Genomic DNA, 13,998 nt, shown 5'->3' with positions numbered 1-13,998 from the left:
CCAATCCCATCCCACAGAATCACAGAATATCCTGAGTTGGAAGGGACCCACAAGGATCATTGAGCCCAACTCCCGGCACCACACAGGTCCCAATCCCAATCTCAACCCCAACCCCAACCCCAACCCCAATCCCAATCCTGATCCCAGTACCCAACCCATCCCCATCCCAAAACCATCCCTTCACAATCCCAAGACAGATCCCAATCCCCATCCCAACCCCACCCCATGCCTATCCCCATCCCCATCCCCATCCCCATCTAATCCCCATTCCCATCCCTATCCCCACCCCAGTCCCGATTGCAATCCCCATCCCAATCCAAATCCATATCCGAATCTGGATCCCAATCCCATCCCCATTCCCATCCCAACCCAAACCCCAATCCCAACCCCCATCCCCATCCCAACCCCAATACCAACCCCAATCCCAACCCCAGTCCCAATCCCCATCCCCATCCCAACCCCAATCCCAACCCCAGTCCCAATCCCAATCCCCATCCCAACCCCAATCCCAACCCCAGTCCCAATCCCAATCCCCATCCCAACCCCAATCCCAACCCCAGTCCCAATCCCAATCCCCATCCCCATCCCCATCCCAACCCCAATCCCATCCCCATCCCCATCCCAACCCCAACCCCAACCCCAACCCCAACCCCAACCCCAACCCCAATCCCAACCCCAATCCCAACCCCAATCCCAATCCCAATCCCAATCCCAATCCCAATCCCAATCCCAATCCCAATCCCAATCCCAATCCCAACCCCAATCCCACCCCCACCCCACCCCACTCCCGCTCCTCCCGCCCGCCAGGGGGCGCCCCGTCCCCTCCCCGCACGTGGCCTCCCTCCCCCTCCCACCGCGCACGCGCGGCTCCCCTCTCCCCTCTCCCCAGCAGCAGCGCGCGCGGGCGTTGCGCATGCGCGGTGCCGCCTGCGTGTGGGGGGGGGGGAGGAGGAGGAGGAGGAGGAGGGAGGGAGGCGGCGCGCGCATGCGCCCTGCTCGCTGTGGCGGCGCTGAGGGGGGGGCGCTAAAATGGAGGACGAGGAGGTGGCCGAGAGCTGGGAGGAGGCGGCCGACAGCGGGGTGAGAGCGCGGGGGAGGCTCGGGAACAACCGGGGGGCTGCGGCGGGGCTGGGGGGAGCGGCTGGGGGGCGGCGGAGGGCAGGGGAGCGGCCCCCGGCCCCGCGCGGCCGCCCCCTCAGGGAGCTGGGGGGGGCCCTGGGGGCCGCTCCCGGCCTGGGGCCGCGCTCCCGGCCCTCAGGGGGACCCCCCCGCGGTTTATTCCCCTCAGGGTCCCCTCACGGCGCTCGCCAGGCTGCTGGGGGAGCCGCCGCCACGCCTGCTGCGGTTGTCCGGGGGCTGGGTGCTCGGAGCAGGGGGAAAGCCGAGCTGCCCCCGGCTGCAGTTATTATTATGCAAGAGGGGAGCTGGATGCTGCCTGCTGGCAGCCCGCAGATTTTAGAAAGGTCACGCTTCGGAGCTGCGGCTGGCAGGAAGGGGACCCTCTGCTGCTGCTTGTGGCCGCAGGAAGTTACCAGGCAGCCCCATGGACCCGCGCGGGGCTCGGCCCTGTCCCGCCTGGCGCTTTGCTTCAAGCAGGTGGGTGCAGCGTGGGCTCTGTGGGCTGCTGCAGCAGTCAGAGGGGCCGGAGATTCATCAGAGAGAGCCAGAGAAGAGAAAAGGGAAGGGAGTACAGGAAGAAGCTCGGCTGTAGGGCAGGCAGCGTGACTGATGGTGCTCCTTAGGAGGCACACCTGCCTTTCTTTAGGGAAAACCTGCTGCAGTTAGCAGGCAGGGAGGCTTGTACAGCCTTAAGGAGGTGAATCTTCTGTTGAAAGGGTGAAAGAGCTGGCCTGATCCTGTAATCACAGTATCTTTCTTGTTGTTTTAAGGAGTTTCCATTGTTTTTTTCCACCTACTTGACATAGATTTGAGGTGGATCCCAACTCAGAGGCACGGTGCAGAGGAAGGTGCAAGAAAACACTGAAGATGAAAGCTGGAGTGCCAAGGAGCAGCTCTGACATATCCCCTTGTCCTAACGCTATATGTATACAGCTGAGATCAGAGTACTCAGTTCTCAGACCCTTCAGCACACGTGTAAGCAGGAGAAAGGTAGCGAAAGGGATCCATGGTGGGCTTCTGAGACAAGCTGCCTCCTTCTGGGTACGTCATTTGGCAGTAAGCCACCAAGAGGGCTCTGTGTGGAACAGAAAGGCTGCTGAGATCTTCAGCACTCATCCTTCCCCATGTGCGTGTGTGGTTTTGGTGCTGGGCTACTGGCAGCGCCTCTAGGTGCTGAGGAAGGTGGCTCAGCAAGAGGCAGGCTGGGGCTGCTGTGCACGCTGTGGACTCCCCAGTCATTATGTCACCTCATGTAGCTTTTGTGGATTTGCCTTTCAAAACAAGCAGCACGATGATCTTAATTGGTAGACGGGCGCCCTCTGAATGGGGAAAGCCCGGGGAGCCTGGCACGCCTCCTCCTTCGGACGTGGTCAGGCAAGCAGCTGTAAAAGCAATCCGTGATCTTGTTCTTTAACGTGGCTTCTTTGTCTCCCATTTTTGTATCAGCAGAATTGCCCGGTGCTTGCCAGAAAGACGGAGCTTCTTGTCTGGCGTGTGCCTCCCCCGACTGACCGCACGCTAAGCAGCTGCCCCCAGCTCCAGCGGCTTTGCCTACCCAGGAGCTGTGCAGGCACAGCAGGGCGAACGTGGGGTTCTTCATCCCAGGCTGTGGCAGCAGAGCTCTGTGGGGCTGGTAGATCTGGCTAAAAGGGTGTACAGGTGTTTGAAATGTCTGGGAGATGGAGAGGTTTTGCTTGTCTGTGAGTTACAGACAGAAAACTGGTGTGTGAGTAACGAGTGAGCTGTCCAGGAGACTCGTGGCAGGGTCAGGAGCGAAGTGTGAGGCTTCAAAGACCCGGTCTGGGTTAGTAAGCACTAATGTGCCTTAATGCATGGCTCACTTCTCTTTTGTGTGGCTTACCTGGCATTAGGGAAGAGGGAAATCACAAACGGGAGGTGTATTTGTTGCACCTCAGCCTGTTTACCAGGTTAAACTAATAATTAAGCTTCAGGTGGGAAGCTGTGCCCCAGTGACCGGGGATCCCAGAGGTACTGCACGGCCCCACCTCGGTGCTCCTCGGCTGCGTTCGTCGCCGGTTCCTGTCACAAAAGCACAGCTAGGTAGGGTCAGAGCCTGTCGATGTTGTCTTAGTAACTTCAAAAGAAGTCATTTTGTGTGATTTTCTGTGCCCAGCCTGCTGTCAGGCCCCGTGCAGAGCAGCAGGCTCCCACCCGCAGCCTGCCGGCGCCCCGCTGCCCGGTACAGCTCACCCTGCTGCGGGCCAGAGCTGGAATCCTGCACCGTGCTCCTGCTTAGAAAGGAGCAAACCCTGTGCCCGCTGCTCGGGGAGGATGTGGGCTTTGTCCCTTGTGTGCGTGGGGATTGTCATCTGCTTGTGCTGCTGGAGGACCTGAGGCTTGCAGAAAAGCCCGTTGCTACCGCCTCTGATCAGGCTGATGCACAAACAGCCGGCAGAAGCTGGGCTTCCTGCTCTGGATTTCACCCTTCAGTGAGATGAATCGGGGGTTGGAAAGGGCTGAATCTGGGTTTTGGCCGCTGTTGCTTCAAGTTGCTAAATGCGATCAAAGTACACAAGTCAGGAGGGAAACATTTCAGAGCACAAAGCTGTGACCTCCGGTCTGTGAAGTTTGTGAGCTTCTTGTGTCATCAGGCAGAAGTCAGCGGGGTTTCAGCACCCTTCCCTTCCAGGACTGTGCCCTGGAGGAAAGCCCTGAGGCTGACTGCTGTGGGGAGAAGCACCGGGAGGATGGCTTCTGACACTGCAGACTACGGTGATATTTGTAAAATATTTACTAAATATTTGCTTTAGATGTTTGTAATTGGCGCCGAAATCACTACACTGGGAAACAAAAACTTGTTTCTGCTGGCTCTGCCTTGCCCAGGCGGAGGCAGCCTGATGAGAGGTGATGCTGGTAGGCGGGGAAGGAGCAGGCACCAAATGCCACGAGGTGAGCATCTGCCGTGGGACGTTGCTGCGAGTCCTGCGAGGGCTGCCTGAGTCACCAGGGAGCAGCCTCTGCTCGCTGCCACTTGCAGCACCGTGACCTTGGTGAGCTCCTGGCCCTGCTGCCTGACCCCGTTCGTGGGTGCAGGAGGCTCGGGTGACCTGGATGAGGAGGTGCGGTGTGATGAGCTGGTGTTAAAATGCTGTTGCGTGTAGTGGGAGGACAAGCCTGCAGCTGGGAGAGCTGTGGAAGGCTTCTGCTAGGTTTTGGCCTCTGTTTTTTCAAGATTGACTTCAATAAATTCCACGTCTGGGTCTGGGGAGGGGGCCCGCAGGGTGTCTGTGTGGCCAGGAGCTGGGAAGGGAGAAGCTGCAGCCCTGTGAAATGCTTCCCCCCTCCCTCCATCACGTGTTTGCACCGGGAATACCGTGTGGTGCCTGGCAGAAGAGGGGAGCCTTGCCAGGCCCGCTCCTAAAAATACCCCGGTGTCTGGTTCGTAGCTGCTGAGGAGCGTTATCTGCCAGGGGAAGATGGAAACGCCGGCGCAGCTGAAAGCATCTGCGGCTCTCCTGGCATTGCCTGGGGTACGGTCCGCTGCCAGGGCTTAATGTAAGCAGAGCGACTGGAGAATTAATTAACGGAGCAGGCCGATTCCCAATAGCCTCAGGAATCGGAATGTTCCAGTAATTAATAGATTAATTTATCTTCAGAGGAAAGAAAGAGGTAGCTAATGAGGAGTCCGTTCGGAGCTATCTTAGGATTATCCACTTCTGCTCTGGCTTGGTGGTATTTTCGGCATACCTTGTGAAGCAGTGAGTCAGCTGCAGCTGCTGGGTACCCGTCAGCAACGTTGGTAACCTCCGATGTTAAACCCTGCTTTTTTCTAAAGAGCATTGGCAGGCCTTGGAGTTTGTCCCTGGGTCTTCACAAAGTGCCAGGGAACCCGCTAGTGCGTTGAGGGAGTGGATGAGGTCGGTGTTGGTGTGGGGGGAGCAGCCCCAGACCTGATTTCCCCCTTTCAGGGTATGATCTCAGGTTTGGGTGGGCAAGGCAGAAGTGCTCAGAGGTAACGTGCAGGCGGTGCAGCAGAGCGTGGCTGATGTTTTCCTGGAGCCGTGTATCTGAAATGTCATCGTGGCTTCCTTTAGCAGTGTTCCTGTGAAGGTTTGGGGCATTCCCTCCTGATTTCTGCCCAGTAACTGAAGTACAGAGGCAGAGGGGGGGAAACACCTAGTGTGAGAGACTTCTGGGGAGCCCAAGGCTTTGCCTTCGTTAAAATATTGTCACAGCTGCTCAGAAAACCTGGGGGGAGGAGGATGCTGGCAGTTACCTTGCCATTCCCTCTGCATCAGCAGAGCTCGGAGCTGCTGCTTTTGAGTCTCTTTGGAGAGCCTGTGCTGGGAGCTGTGTGAAGGGTCAGTGGTGCTTTGGGCAGCAGGGGGCTAACGGGGGGCTCTGCCTGCCCCTCCCCACGGGCTGGGGGAGCCAGGTTGGCCAGGGGGTGCCTGACCCCGTCTGGATCCCGACCCCCAGCATCCCGTCCGTGTTGCTGTTTTTGTCGGAGCGGCTGCGACAGGGCTGGAGCTCGGCTTCCATGACGTCCTCATCCACAAATGCAGCTTAAATGTCAAAGAACAGCGTCTTCTTCACGCTGCGTGCTGGGTCCCTTTTAGCATCCAGACATAATAGCACTAAAAATAGGCTGCTGAGATTCTCCACTAATCTTCGGGGAGGGTGTTTTTGTGGAGAACGGGGGCGTAAAGGGCGCGTGGTGTCTGGATATAAACCTGCTCATTTGGGAAATGAAGGCTGGGAGAGCCTCCTCACCAGGCTCACGCCATCAGCAGATTAATAACTGGTGGTTGTGCGGTGTGACCTGCCCAGCTCCGTGGCCTCGGATGCCAAGCCTGCTCGCCCCTCCTCTGCGCTCGTGCCTCCCGGTTGTTGGAGTGCTTCTGGCACTGGCTCTGTAAGTCAGCTCCTAATTTTATCTTGTTACCCACAGCCCGGTGGCAGGGTGACACAGGAGACAGCAGTGGAAATGGCATGGCATCAGCAGACAAACAGATCTGCACACAGCACCAGCGGGGATTTTTTTAACCATAAGCTGTGTCAAGGTGTTGGTGCTCCTCAGACCCGTAGCTGTGTGAGCCCATGGTGAGCTGCGTGAAGTTGCTGATGCAAAGTGGTCACGGGCTGCCCACTTGAATTGACAAGGCTCTCCAAATGTAAGAGCTTTCACACCTATAATTCAAAATATAGTTGTAGCAAGTTGGCAGGGGTGTGGCTCTTGCTGAGAAAACACGGTCAATCTCTGCATTAAAAAAAATAATCCCCCAAACCAAATTTCTAATGAAGCAAGGGGTAAGCAGGGTGCTATTTTTTTTTTTCCTGCAGGCCATTGATTTAAACACAGCATTGGAGACTCCACCGAAGTGTTCTGGAGGAAGGCAGAGTTCTCCCGGCAGTGCCAGGATTATTAGGGCCGTGTAAGGCTAACAGTTCTTTGGGGTGGGAGAGAAATTTGGGGTGTGTATTTAGTGGGAGTGGTGGCTCAGTGGTGTTCTGCCGGGAGCCCTGTGTGTAAAGGAAACCTCAATACAGAATGCTTGGGGGGGAAAGAGTGGAGCTATGGGACTGTGAAGGGCTCTGCTGGGGTATAACGATGGCAGGGTTTGAAGGATTCCCTGGAATATGCTTGTGTGTGCTGAGCAAATAAAAGAGCTGTTTCTTTCTGGCAGGGGAAGCTGCAGGTTCTGGCAGCAGAGGATGGAGGTGGAGGAGGTCCTGGGTGTAGGAGGGGTGTGGAGAGCTGTCCAGCAGCACTCGGTCACGGGCAGTCGCGTTAATCAGGGCGTTTGTCAGATGACGAGGTTGAAGTGACACTCTGCAATTACAGGACCTGGCAGGCTGAGGTAAAGAACACGACGTTAGCCCCCGGACTGCCCTGCGAAGCCTGCAGGAACGTAGAAACGTGGACGTGGCTTGTGTCAAAGCCGCTGCTCCCCTGCCAGGAGGGGAAGGGGGGAGAGCAGACCCCTCGGGGCTCATGGGGCTCAGCACTGTGCTCCCTGGTCAGGAGCTGTGCCCGAGGCCCCACGCGCTGGTTGTGATCCCCAGGGGGAGATGCCCGCTGTGAGACAGGACTGAAGGTGCTCCTGGGGTGCTGCTCCCTGTCAGCCCTCTCCCTGGCACAGCGAGGTGTTTCACAGGGGCTATTTGGGGAAGCTTCCTTCCAGGCAGCCCTGGGGAGGCGCAGACATCTACTTGAGCTTGAAGACGTGTTTTAACGACTCCTCTATAGCAGGAGGTAACCTTGTGGTGCAGGGCAGACGGGTGAGCTCACCCCTTGCCTTAACTGGGCTGTCCCTGGTTGTTGCCAGCCGCTCCGAAGCGCTTCCATCCTTGGCTGGGATTTCCATTTCCCTGCTGCCTTTCCTGGCCTTGTGGGCAGGAGGCTCCGTGCTCCTGAGCAGCACAGGGATGGGATTTTTCTCTGAAATGTGTCCTCTTGGAGAGGAAGGAAGCTGCAGGTGTGTTTGCCCTCAGCGGGAGGCTTTAGTGGAGATTCGGCCTGTGGCTCGGCGCTGTGTTAAAGCCCTGGCTGGTTTTATCCCTAGGGAACGACGTGGCCTTGCTGTATGGAGCTGGGTGGAAAATTTGACCTCCCACCCAGCTGTATCTCTTTGGAGTGGCTCCGGACTGCCTCTTCTAGGTGGAGGGAGGCTACTGTGGGCTGCGTGGCCTGGAGAAAGCCCCGTAATTTGGCATTTGGTTGGGACTTGCACTTGTTCCCTGCCTGCTGGGGCATCGGGGAGCTGCTGTGCAAACGGAGGCCACGGTGAGGACGTGGGGCAGCGTGGCTCGGACCCGGGCTGTGCCTGCTGGGGGAGGCTCCGCTGGCAGCTGTGCTGTAGTTAAACTGACCTGAAAAGCAGAGCGACTGTGGCCTGCCAGGAGCTCGAAATTTCCTGCAGCATTGCCAGTTACTGGCTGGTGAAGCTGGGACACTCCCAGGTACTTTTTTTTTTCCCTTCATTGATGGTTGACAGAACCTCGCTGCTGTTTGGGAGGCTCAGCAGGGGAACCTAGATACCGGAGAGGCGCAGCTCGCTGCGGAAGGTTACCAAAAGAGACTGGAGGAGCTGAAAGCCGGCGTTGTTTTTCTCTTCAGCAGGGTTTCTCTGTGTAATTGCTCCGATTGCATAACGTAAACACCTTTGGTAAGATAGGTGCAAGCCTTCGACAGAGGCTGACATGCTTAAAGCCACATTATTGGCGCTCGGTAATTACCGCGTCTTTCCGCGTGTTGACTGACTCGGCAGCTATGTTGCAAAGCCAAGAAGCTGAGGAGGAAAAAGAGTTGGCTAACGAGGCTCGGCGAGTCCCTGCCCTGCCTGACGTGCACCCAGGGACTCGCTGTGAGGGAGGGCTGTTGCAGCAGGCAGCAGGAATGCAGACCTGCCGGCTAGTCCTCAGCATGGCTGCAGGCTCCGGGGCCGAGCTGCGCCGCTGAGATCAGGCGTGGGGTCTGCTGCGGGTCCCCAGCCACCTCCTGCTGCTGCTTCACGAGGGTTCTGCCAGGAAGGTTTGGTGCCAGTGCCTGCTGTGCCCGGGAGCACCTTGCTGAATGCTCTGGTGCTCCTTGCTGCCTGTAGCAGGGCCTTCTTGCCAGCTCAAGTCCCAAAAATGAGAGCTGCTCTCCGGGGGAGATGAGCGCCTCGAAGCTGCCCTGTCACCGTGCCACACGGCATCTTCCACCGGCTGTAGGTGTGCCAAAGGACCTGGTGAACGTCCATAGTGCCTCTCCTTGAGACGTGCTCTGCTTGCCCTTCGTAGCAGGGCGTTGCTATGGGCCAGAGGGAAACTCAAGGTGGTTGTGGACAGACGCAACCTCTGACCTCAGAGATGAGCCTTCATGTGTTTTTTTTTTCCTTCTTCCTTTGTAGGAAATAGACAGACGGTTGGAAAAGAAGCTGAAGATCACACAGAAGGAAAGGTAATGATGCTGCGCAGTTTGGGAAAACCTTATTCTCCCGATGGGCTACTGGATGGCTGAAAACCTGGGGAGAGGAAACAGAGCCACTGTGAAGTGATGGGGAATCAGGTCGGAGATGAGCACTAGGGCAGCTCTGTGATCGTGCCACTAGGTGGCTCCTCCGATCTGTAGCAGAGGAGCAGAGAGATTTTTGAGAGTGATTTTATTTCAGAAATGGGTCTTCCAGACGATGTAGCTACAGCTGTGGGGAAGCAGTTTAAGAAAAAGACACTCAGAGGAAGAGATGGGTGAGTCAGGTGATCCCAACTCCTAGCCCTAAAGTGGCTTGCTGGGTCTTGCATCAGTAAGACTTTCTTTTCCTGCTTGCTTTGGGTTCAGGTGGGGGGTGTGTTACTGTGTCCTAGCATGAATGTTTCCGGTCACTTGTGACAAGTCTCTTGTTTTGCTGGTTCTTTTCCCCATCTGACTTTTAGTTGGCTGCTTATGGTCATGGTGGGACTCCTCTGGGACTCCCACGCAGGAAGGGGACTGTAGGAATTCAAATGCTAAGACTGGGGCTGGCTCCGAGGAGTGAAATGGCAGGGTTTGGAAGCAGGAGGTGTCACCAGGTATCCTGGTGAGAGGAGCTCAAATAGGCCTGGCAACGAGTGGAATCGAGGTGCTTGCACCAGCATCCCTGAAGATGTGTAAAAGCTTTTCTTTGAACAACTTTGGTGTGTAAGGTGCCTTGCACAGCATCCGCTTCCTGCATCAGAGGAGGCTCGGTTGGCTGTCCAGGTGTTTGAATCTGAACTCTGTTCTTAACCCAGGTGCCTGCAGCAAGCTTCAGATTCTCTCCACCTGTTCAAAAGTGAAATTATCTTTGGTCTGTGTCTGATTTCATGGCCTTTGGTCAAATTTAAGATGTTGAGCACAGCAAAGGCTGTTGTTTTCCGTCCCTTACTGAGCTAATCTCTTACAAACCTGCCTGACCCTGTAGTTTAGGGTCACAAATATAACAAGGTCTTTAATTATTGCAGGCTGCTTAGTCATGGGAATGACATCTGACTGTGAGGAATTTACACACAGAGCTAAAGTCATACTCGCAGTAGAAAACAAGTACTGAGCAAATGTGCATTGTGTTTTTGTTTTTTTTAAACAGTAGAAAATCAAAATCTCCTCCTAAAGTGCCGATCGTGATTCAGGACGACAGCCTTCCTTCGGGTCCTCCCCCACAGATCCGGATCTTAAAGCGGCCGGCGACAAACGGCGTGCTCAGCAACCCCAACTCGGCCACCAGGCCCGCGTTCCCCGTGAAGTCCTTGGCACAAAGGGAGGCAGAGTACGCCGAAGCCAGGAAACGAATACTGGGCAGCGCGAGCCCCGAGGAAGAGCAGGAGAAACCCATTCTAGATAGGTGAGAGTGGCCTTGGCATCGTGATGGCGTCTCTGGTCTCTGTGCTGGCTCCTTGCAAACCCCTTCCTGGCAGGAGGGGGGGACGTGCACCTTCCAGCATAAAGTGTGAGAGGCGAGGAGGAAGGAGTGTCTTGTTAATAAGCGTGGCAGCGTGAAACTCAAATATGCAGCAGCTAAAGGGAGTGCTTCTGCCTGGTTAGGCAATAAAGGTTACCTTGTGCCCTTGAAGGAGCACTCTGGGGATGCAGAGAGGAGTGCAGGCAGCCAGAACTATTTTGGCATGACAAAGCCTCATCTCTGCTGAGGTTTTGACTTGAGGTGCTCTCACCTGCAGGTGGGAGACTGGGGTGTAAGCGCTCCTAAATGAATGCAGGTGGCTTGGAGGCACCCTGCTCTCCCTTGTGGTTGTGGTGTGGGTCTTGGAGAGTAAGACTTCCAAGATCTTAGGACAGAAATGAAGTGCTGTTCACTTCTGGTTGTGTTCCCCATCCTGGGGAACAGTGCAGCAGGCCTGTGATGGTCATCCCATGGCAGTGGCTTTCCACCAAAGCAGGTGCAGGAGCGTCTGTTGGAGGTGTGCATGTTGCATTACACAGACACTGCATGTTGTGTCCATCTCTGATGTCCTTTCTCCTTGCAGGCCGACGAGGATCTCCCAGCCGGAAGACACCAGACAGCCCAATAATGTGATTAGGCAGCCACTGGGTCCTGACGGTTCACAAGGCTTCAAACAGCGCAGATAAACGTGGGCACGAGAGGATGCTGCAGGAAGCAGGGTCAGCTGCCGCGGGTCGCACTGCCGTGGCGGACAAATGGACTTGAGCAAAGGGAACTCCCCGGTTTACTTGCACTGTGATCCCCTTTGCTCTGCCCACTGTGACCTCCAACCCCACGCACTGTGACCTCCCCGCTCCACCCACTGTGATCGGCAAACCGACAAGGGCTGTCCCCAGTCACTGCAAATGGAAAGGGGAGGGGGTGTAAAGGACTCGGACGGGTGCAGAGAGCCGTGTGTGCCACTTTGGCTGAAGCTAGCGCCAGCAATAATGTTTGTTGTACTCGTAACCTGGGATTTAAGGAAAAAAATGGGAAGCCTCCCCAGATGCGCATGTTGTCTTTATCACGTTAAGAGCAAGTTTGGTTTCAAAGGATCTCTTCTTTTTTTGTTTTGTTTGTATATCAGATCGACTTTTGAGGGAGTGCATGGGAAGGGTTTTAACTGTTTAGTTTGTTTTAATTGAGAGAGGTAGTTAAGTGTTTGAAAAGGAGTTTCACTGAATTTCTGCAACTTTAATGGCTAGGGTTTGGCAAGCTTAGCTTCTCGTTCTGTATTTCTACTGCTGCCAAGCAAATGGAAGCGGACTCCCGGCTACCCAGCCTTTCTGGTCGCCTTGGCCTGGGAGCCAGCGCAGTCCGATGGCCTGGTTTACGTATTGCACCTGTTAAGCTTGGCTAGTGTTTTCTGCTGGCTTGAGGAAAAACTTAAAGTACATCTTTTTGTGTTTGGGGAGAAGGGAATGTAGATGGATCCCTTGGCGATGCCTGCTGCATGGTTACTGCTTGCAGCGGGGTGGGGTGGTGAGGAACTAGGGCTCTGCTGCATCTGGACATGCAGGCTAGGAGGGGAATAGCGAGTGCTGTGCAGCTCTGCTCTGCTCCACGAGGTAAACCCACGCGAGGAGCCCCGCTCAGTCCAGCCCACGCTCAGCCAGCGGCTGGGGTCACGGCAGGGAGCGAGACGGCTGCTGCTCCAAAGGTTCGAACCCAAGTGGCTTATGATGGACCCGAAGGCTCTGATCTGTTACGGTACGAGCTGTACCTGGCGCATTTCCTTCCAGAAATCACAGACATCGGGAACAAAACGTGTTCGGTGAAGTCTGGAACCCTCCTGACATTGTGCGCTGCGGGCGGTGACAGCTGGCTTCAGGGAACGGATGGCTCCTGCTGCTCCAGCTCCTGCAGAGAGGACGGGGCCGCGGGCAGCTCGCGGGCTGAAAACTTCCCCGGATGGCAGTGGCGGAGGAGAGCCGTGTGTCACAGGACACTGCTGACCCTGGGTGCTGCCTCGTGCCCAGCGCTGTCCGGCTCTGCACACTAGCCAAGCTGACCTATCTCCACGTCGCTGTCTCCGGGGATCAGATGAACACTACAGCTCTCGTTGGGATGGATGCTGACAGCGGCCGCCCGCGTGCGAGCGGCTCCAGGCTCGGGGCCACATCTGCCTGTCGCTGGGACCCCGACAGCTCCTTCAGCTGGAAGGCTGCGGGCCGGCGGCTTGCTGCGTGCTCAGTACCTGGGAAACGATTTTTGGCCATCGAGCACTGCTCTGTACGGGTGCTGCCGGCTGCTTCGTGCTCGGTAGGTTTGGAAACGAGCACACGGGGTGCCTTCTGCCCATACAGGAGCGACCGCACGAAATGCCTGCCACGCCGCGCTGCATGGGAGGCTCCCGTACGGGAAGACGCGTACGGAAATACGGCTTAAACATACCGGTAAAATAAAACTACCTGTATACAAACAGATGGAATCTGCTAGAATGTTAATCGGCTGAGGACTGTGCTGCCCTCCCCGTGGGTCCCCTGAGCGGCTGGTGGAGGAGGATGGCGAGGTGGGGAGGGGCAGGAGGCTGTCCCCCTCCAGGAGCCTGGCCCCAGATCTCCGCAGCGTAGGAGGCTGTAGTCGTGCTGTTTACCAAGCTCCCTCTCAGGCTCGAGGCATCCACAGCTGCTTGGCTGGCAGCGTTTTTTGGGTCTTTCTGTTTTTTTTTTTGTTTTGTTTTTAAATTTCCTCCTCCCTGCAGGCTGGTGGCAAGGAAGAGTCCCCTGGAAGAGCGGCTCTGCAGAGGGAAGGCGGTGGGGAGCGGGAGGGCAGAAGGACATTAGCAATAACCGTAGTCACCGCGCCTTTCCTTAACTACTGCTCAAATAGCTTTGATTCCAGAGGGCCGGCGGCTGGTGGAAAACCACAGAGCCCAGCTCCCGGCGTAGCTTCAGCTGCCCCGCCAACCTTAGACGTCTTCTCCTGTACGTCAGGTGCCTACAACCCCTTCTCGTTGCACACGCGACCTTGTTCTCCAGCACCGACTGCGCGTTAAGCTGCTCGCCGGTGGCCTCGGCGGCTGCTGCTCCGTGCCCGTGGCACGGCCGGGACGCCTCCGACCTGCGGGCAGGGCGAGGTGGGGATCCCGGCGGCAGCACCGCGGCCTTGCCCGGGGCTCGCCCCGAAAACGTGCGTCGCTCTCGGGGGGGGCACCGAGCGCTTCTCCCGCCGCGGCACCTGGGACGCAGCCGGTGCCACCCCGTCAGAGTGCGCCTAAGTATGCAGATAAACATTTTATAAATTGTATTTTAAATAAATGTGTTTAAACTTTTCACGGTGCGCTTCGGCCTCCTGACTCTGCCGCCTTCCCTTGTTCTGTCCCATTTGGCCCCTTCGGGCTCCCCGGGGGGGTGGCTTGGGTCACAGCGTGGCTGACCCCAGGAGGAGGCTCCCGGAGCCCCTGTCCCCGGGTGGGCAGCACCCAAGGGGGGCAGCGCCCATCCAGGTGGCCCCCCGGGGGCACAGCGGGGCTTGGGGG

General features: G+C 56.8%; 1 protein-coding gene across 6 annotated transcripts; it reads left to right on the top strand.

Moving 5' to 3' along the window:
- The first annotated feature begins 924 nt into the window (after positions 1-924).
- On the top strand, positions 925-13,792 carry SZRD1 (SUZ RNA binding domain containing 1). Of its 6 annotated transcripts, none has more exons than XM_027443146.3 (4): positions 925-1,080; positions 8,976-9,025; positions 10,170-10,421; positions 11,062-13,792. In XM_027443146.3, exons 1-4 carry the CDS (start codon positions 1,030-1,032, stop codon positions 11,162-11,164), a joined length of 456 nt encoding a protein of 151 aa, XP_027298947.1. In that variant the 5' UTR covers positions 925-1,029; the 3' UTR covers positions 11,165-13,792. The 6 variants fall into 6 exon arrangements, with proteins under 6 accessions (XP_027298947.1, XP_027298946.1, XP_027298945.2 ...); XM_027443145.3 differs by having other exon boundaries at positions 927-1,080; positions 10,167-10,421; XM_027443144.3 differs by lacking the exon at positions 925-1,080 and adding an exon at positions 1,288-1,596.
- Positions 13,793-13,998: the final 206 nt, after the last annotated feature.

Source organism: Anas platyrhynchos, chromosome 22 (genome assembly GCF_047663525.1).
Source record: "Anas platyrhynchos isolate ZD024472 breed Pekin duck chromosome 22, IASCAAS_PekinDuck_T2T, whole genome shotgun sequence".
In the NCBI taxonomy this organism is placed as follows: Eukaryota; Metazoa; Chordata; class Aves; order Anseriformes; family Anatidae; genus Anas; species Anas platyrhynchos.
Note: the sequence above shows the minus strand (reverse complement) of the source record. Positions and strands in the feature narration are given on the sequence as shown.

Excerpts from the sequence above, each read along its gene's own strand:
- SZRD1 (XM_072027052.1), top strand. The coding sequence starts at position 1,411 with ATGCAAGAGGGGAGCTGGATGCTGCCTGCTGGCAGCCCGCAGATTTTA. Across the intron at positions 1,597-8,975 it reads TGGCGCTTTGCTTCAAGCAG|GAAATAGACAGACGGTTGGA; the intron begins GTGGGTGCAGCG and ends CTTCCTTTGTAG. Across the intron at positions 10,422-11,061 it reads GAGAAACCCATTCTAGATAG|GCCGACGAGGATCTCCCAGC; the intron begins GTGAGAGTGGCC and ends TTCTCCTTGCAG.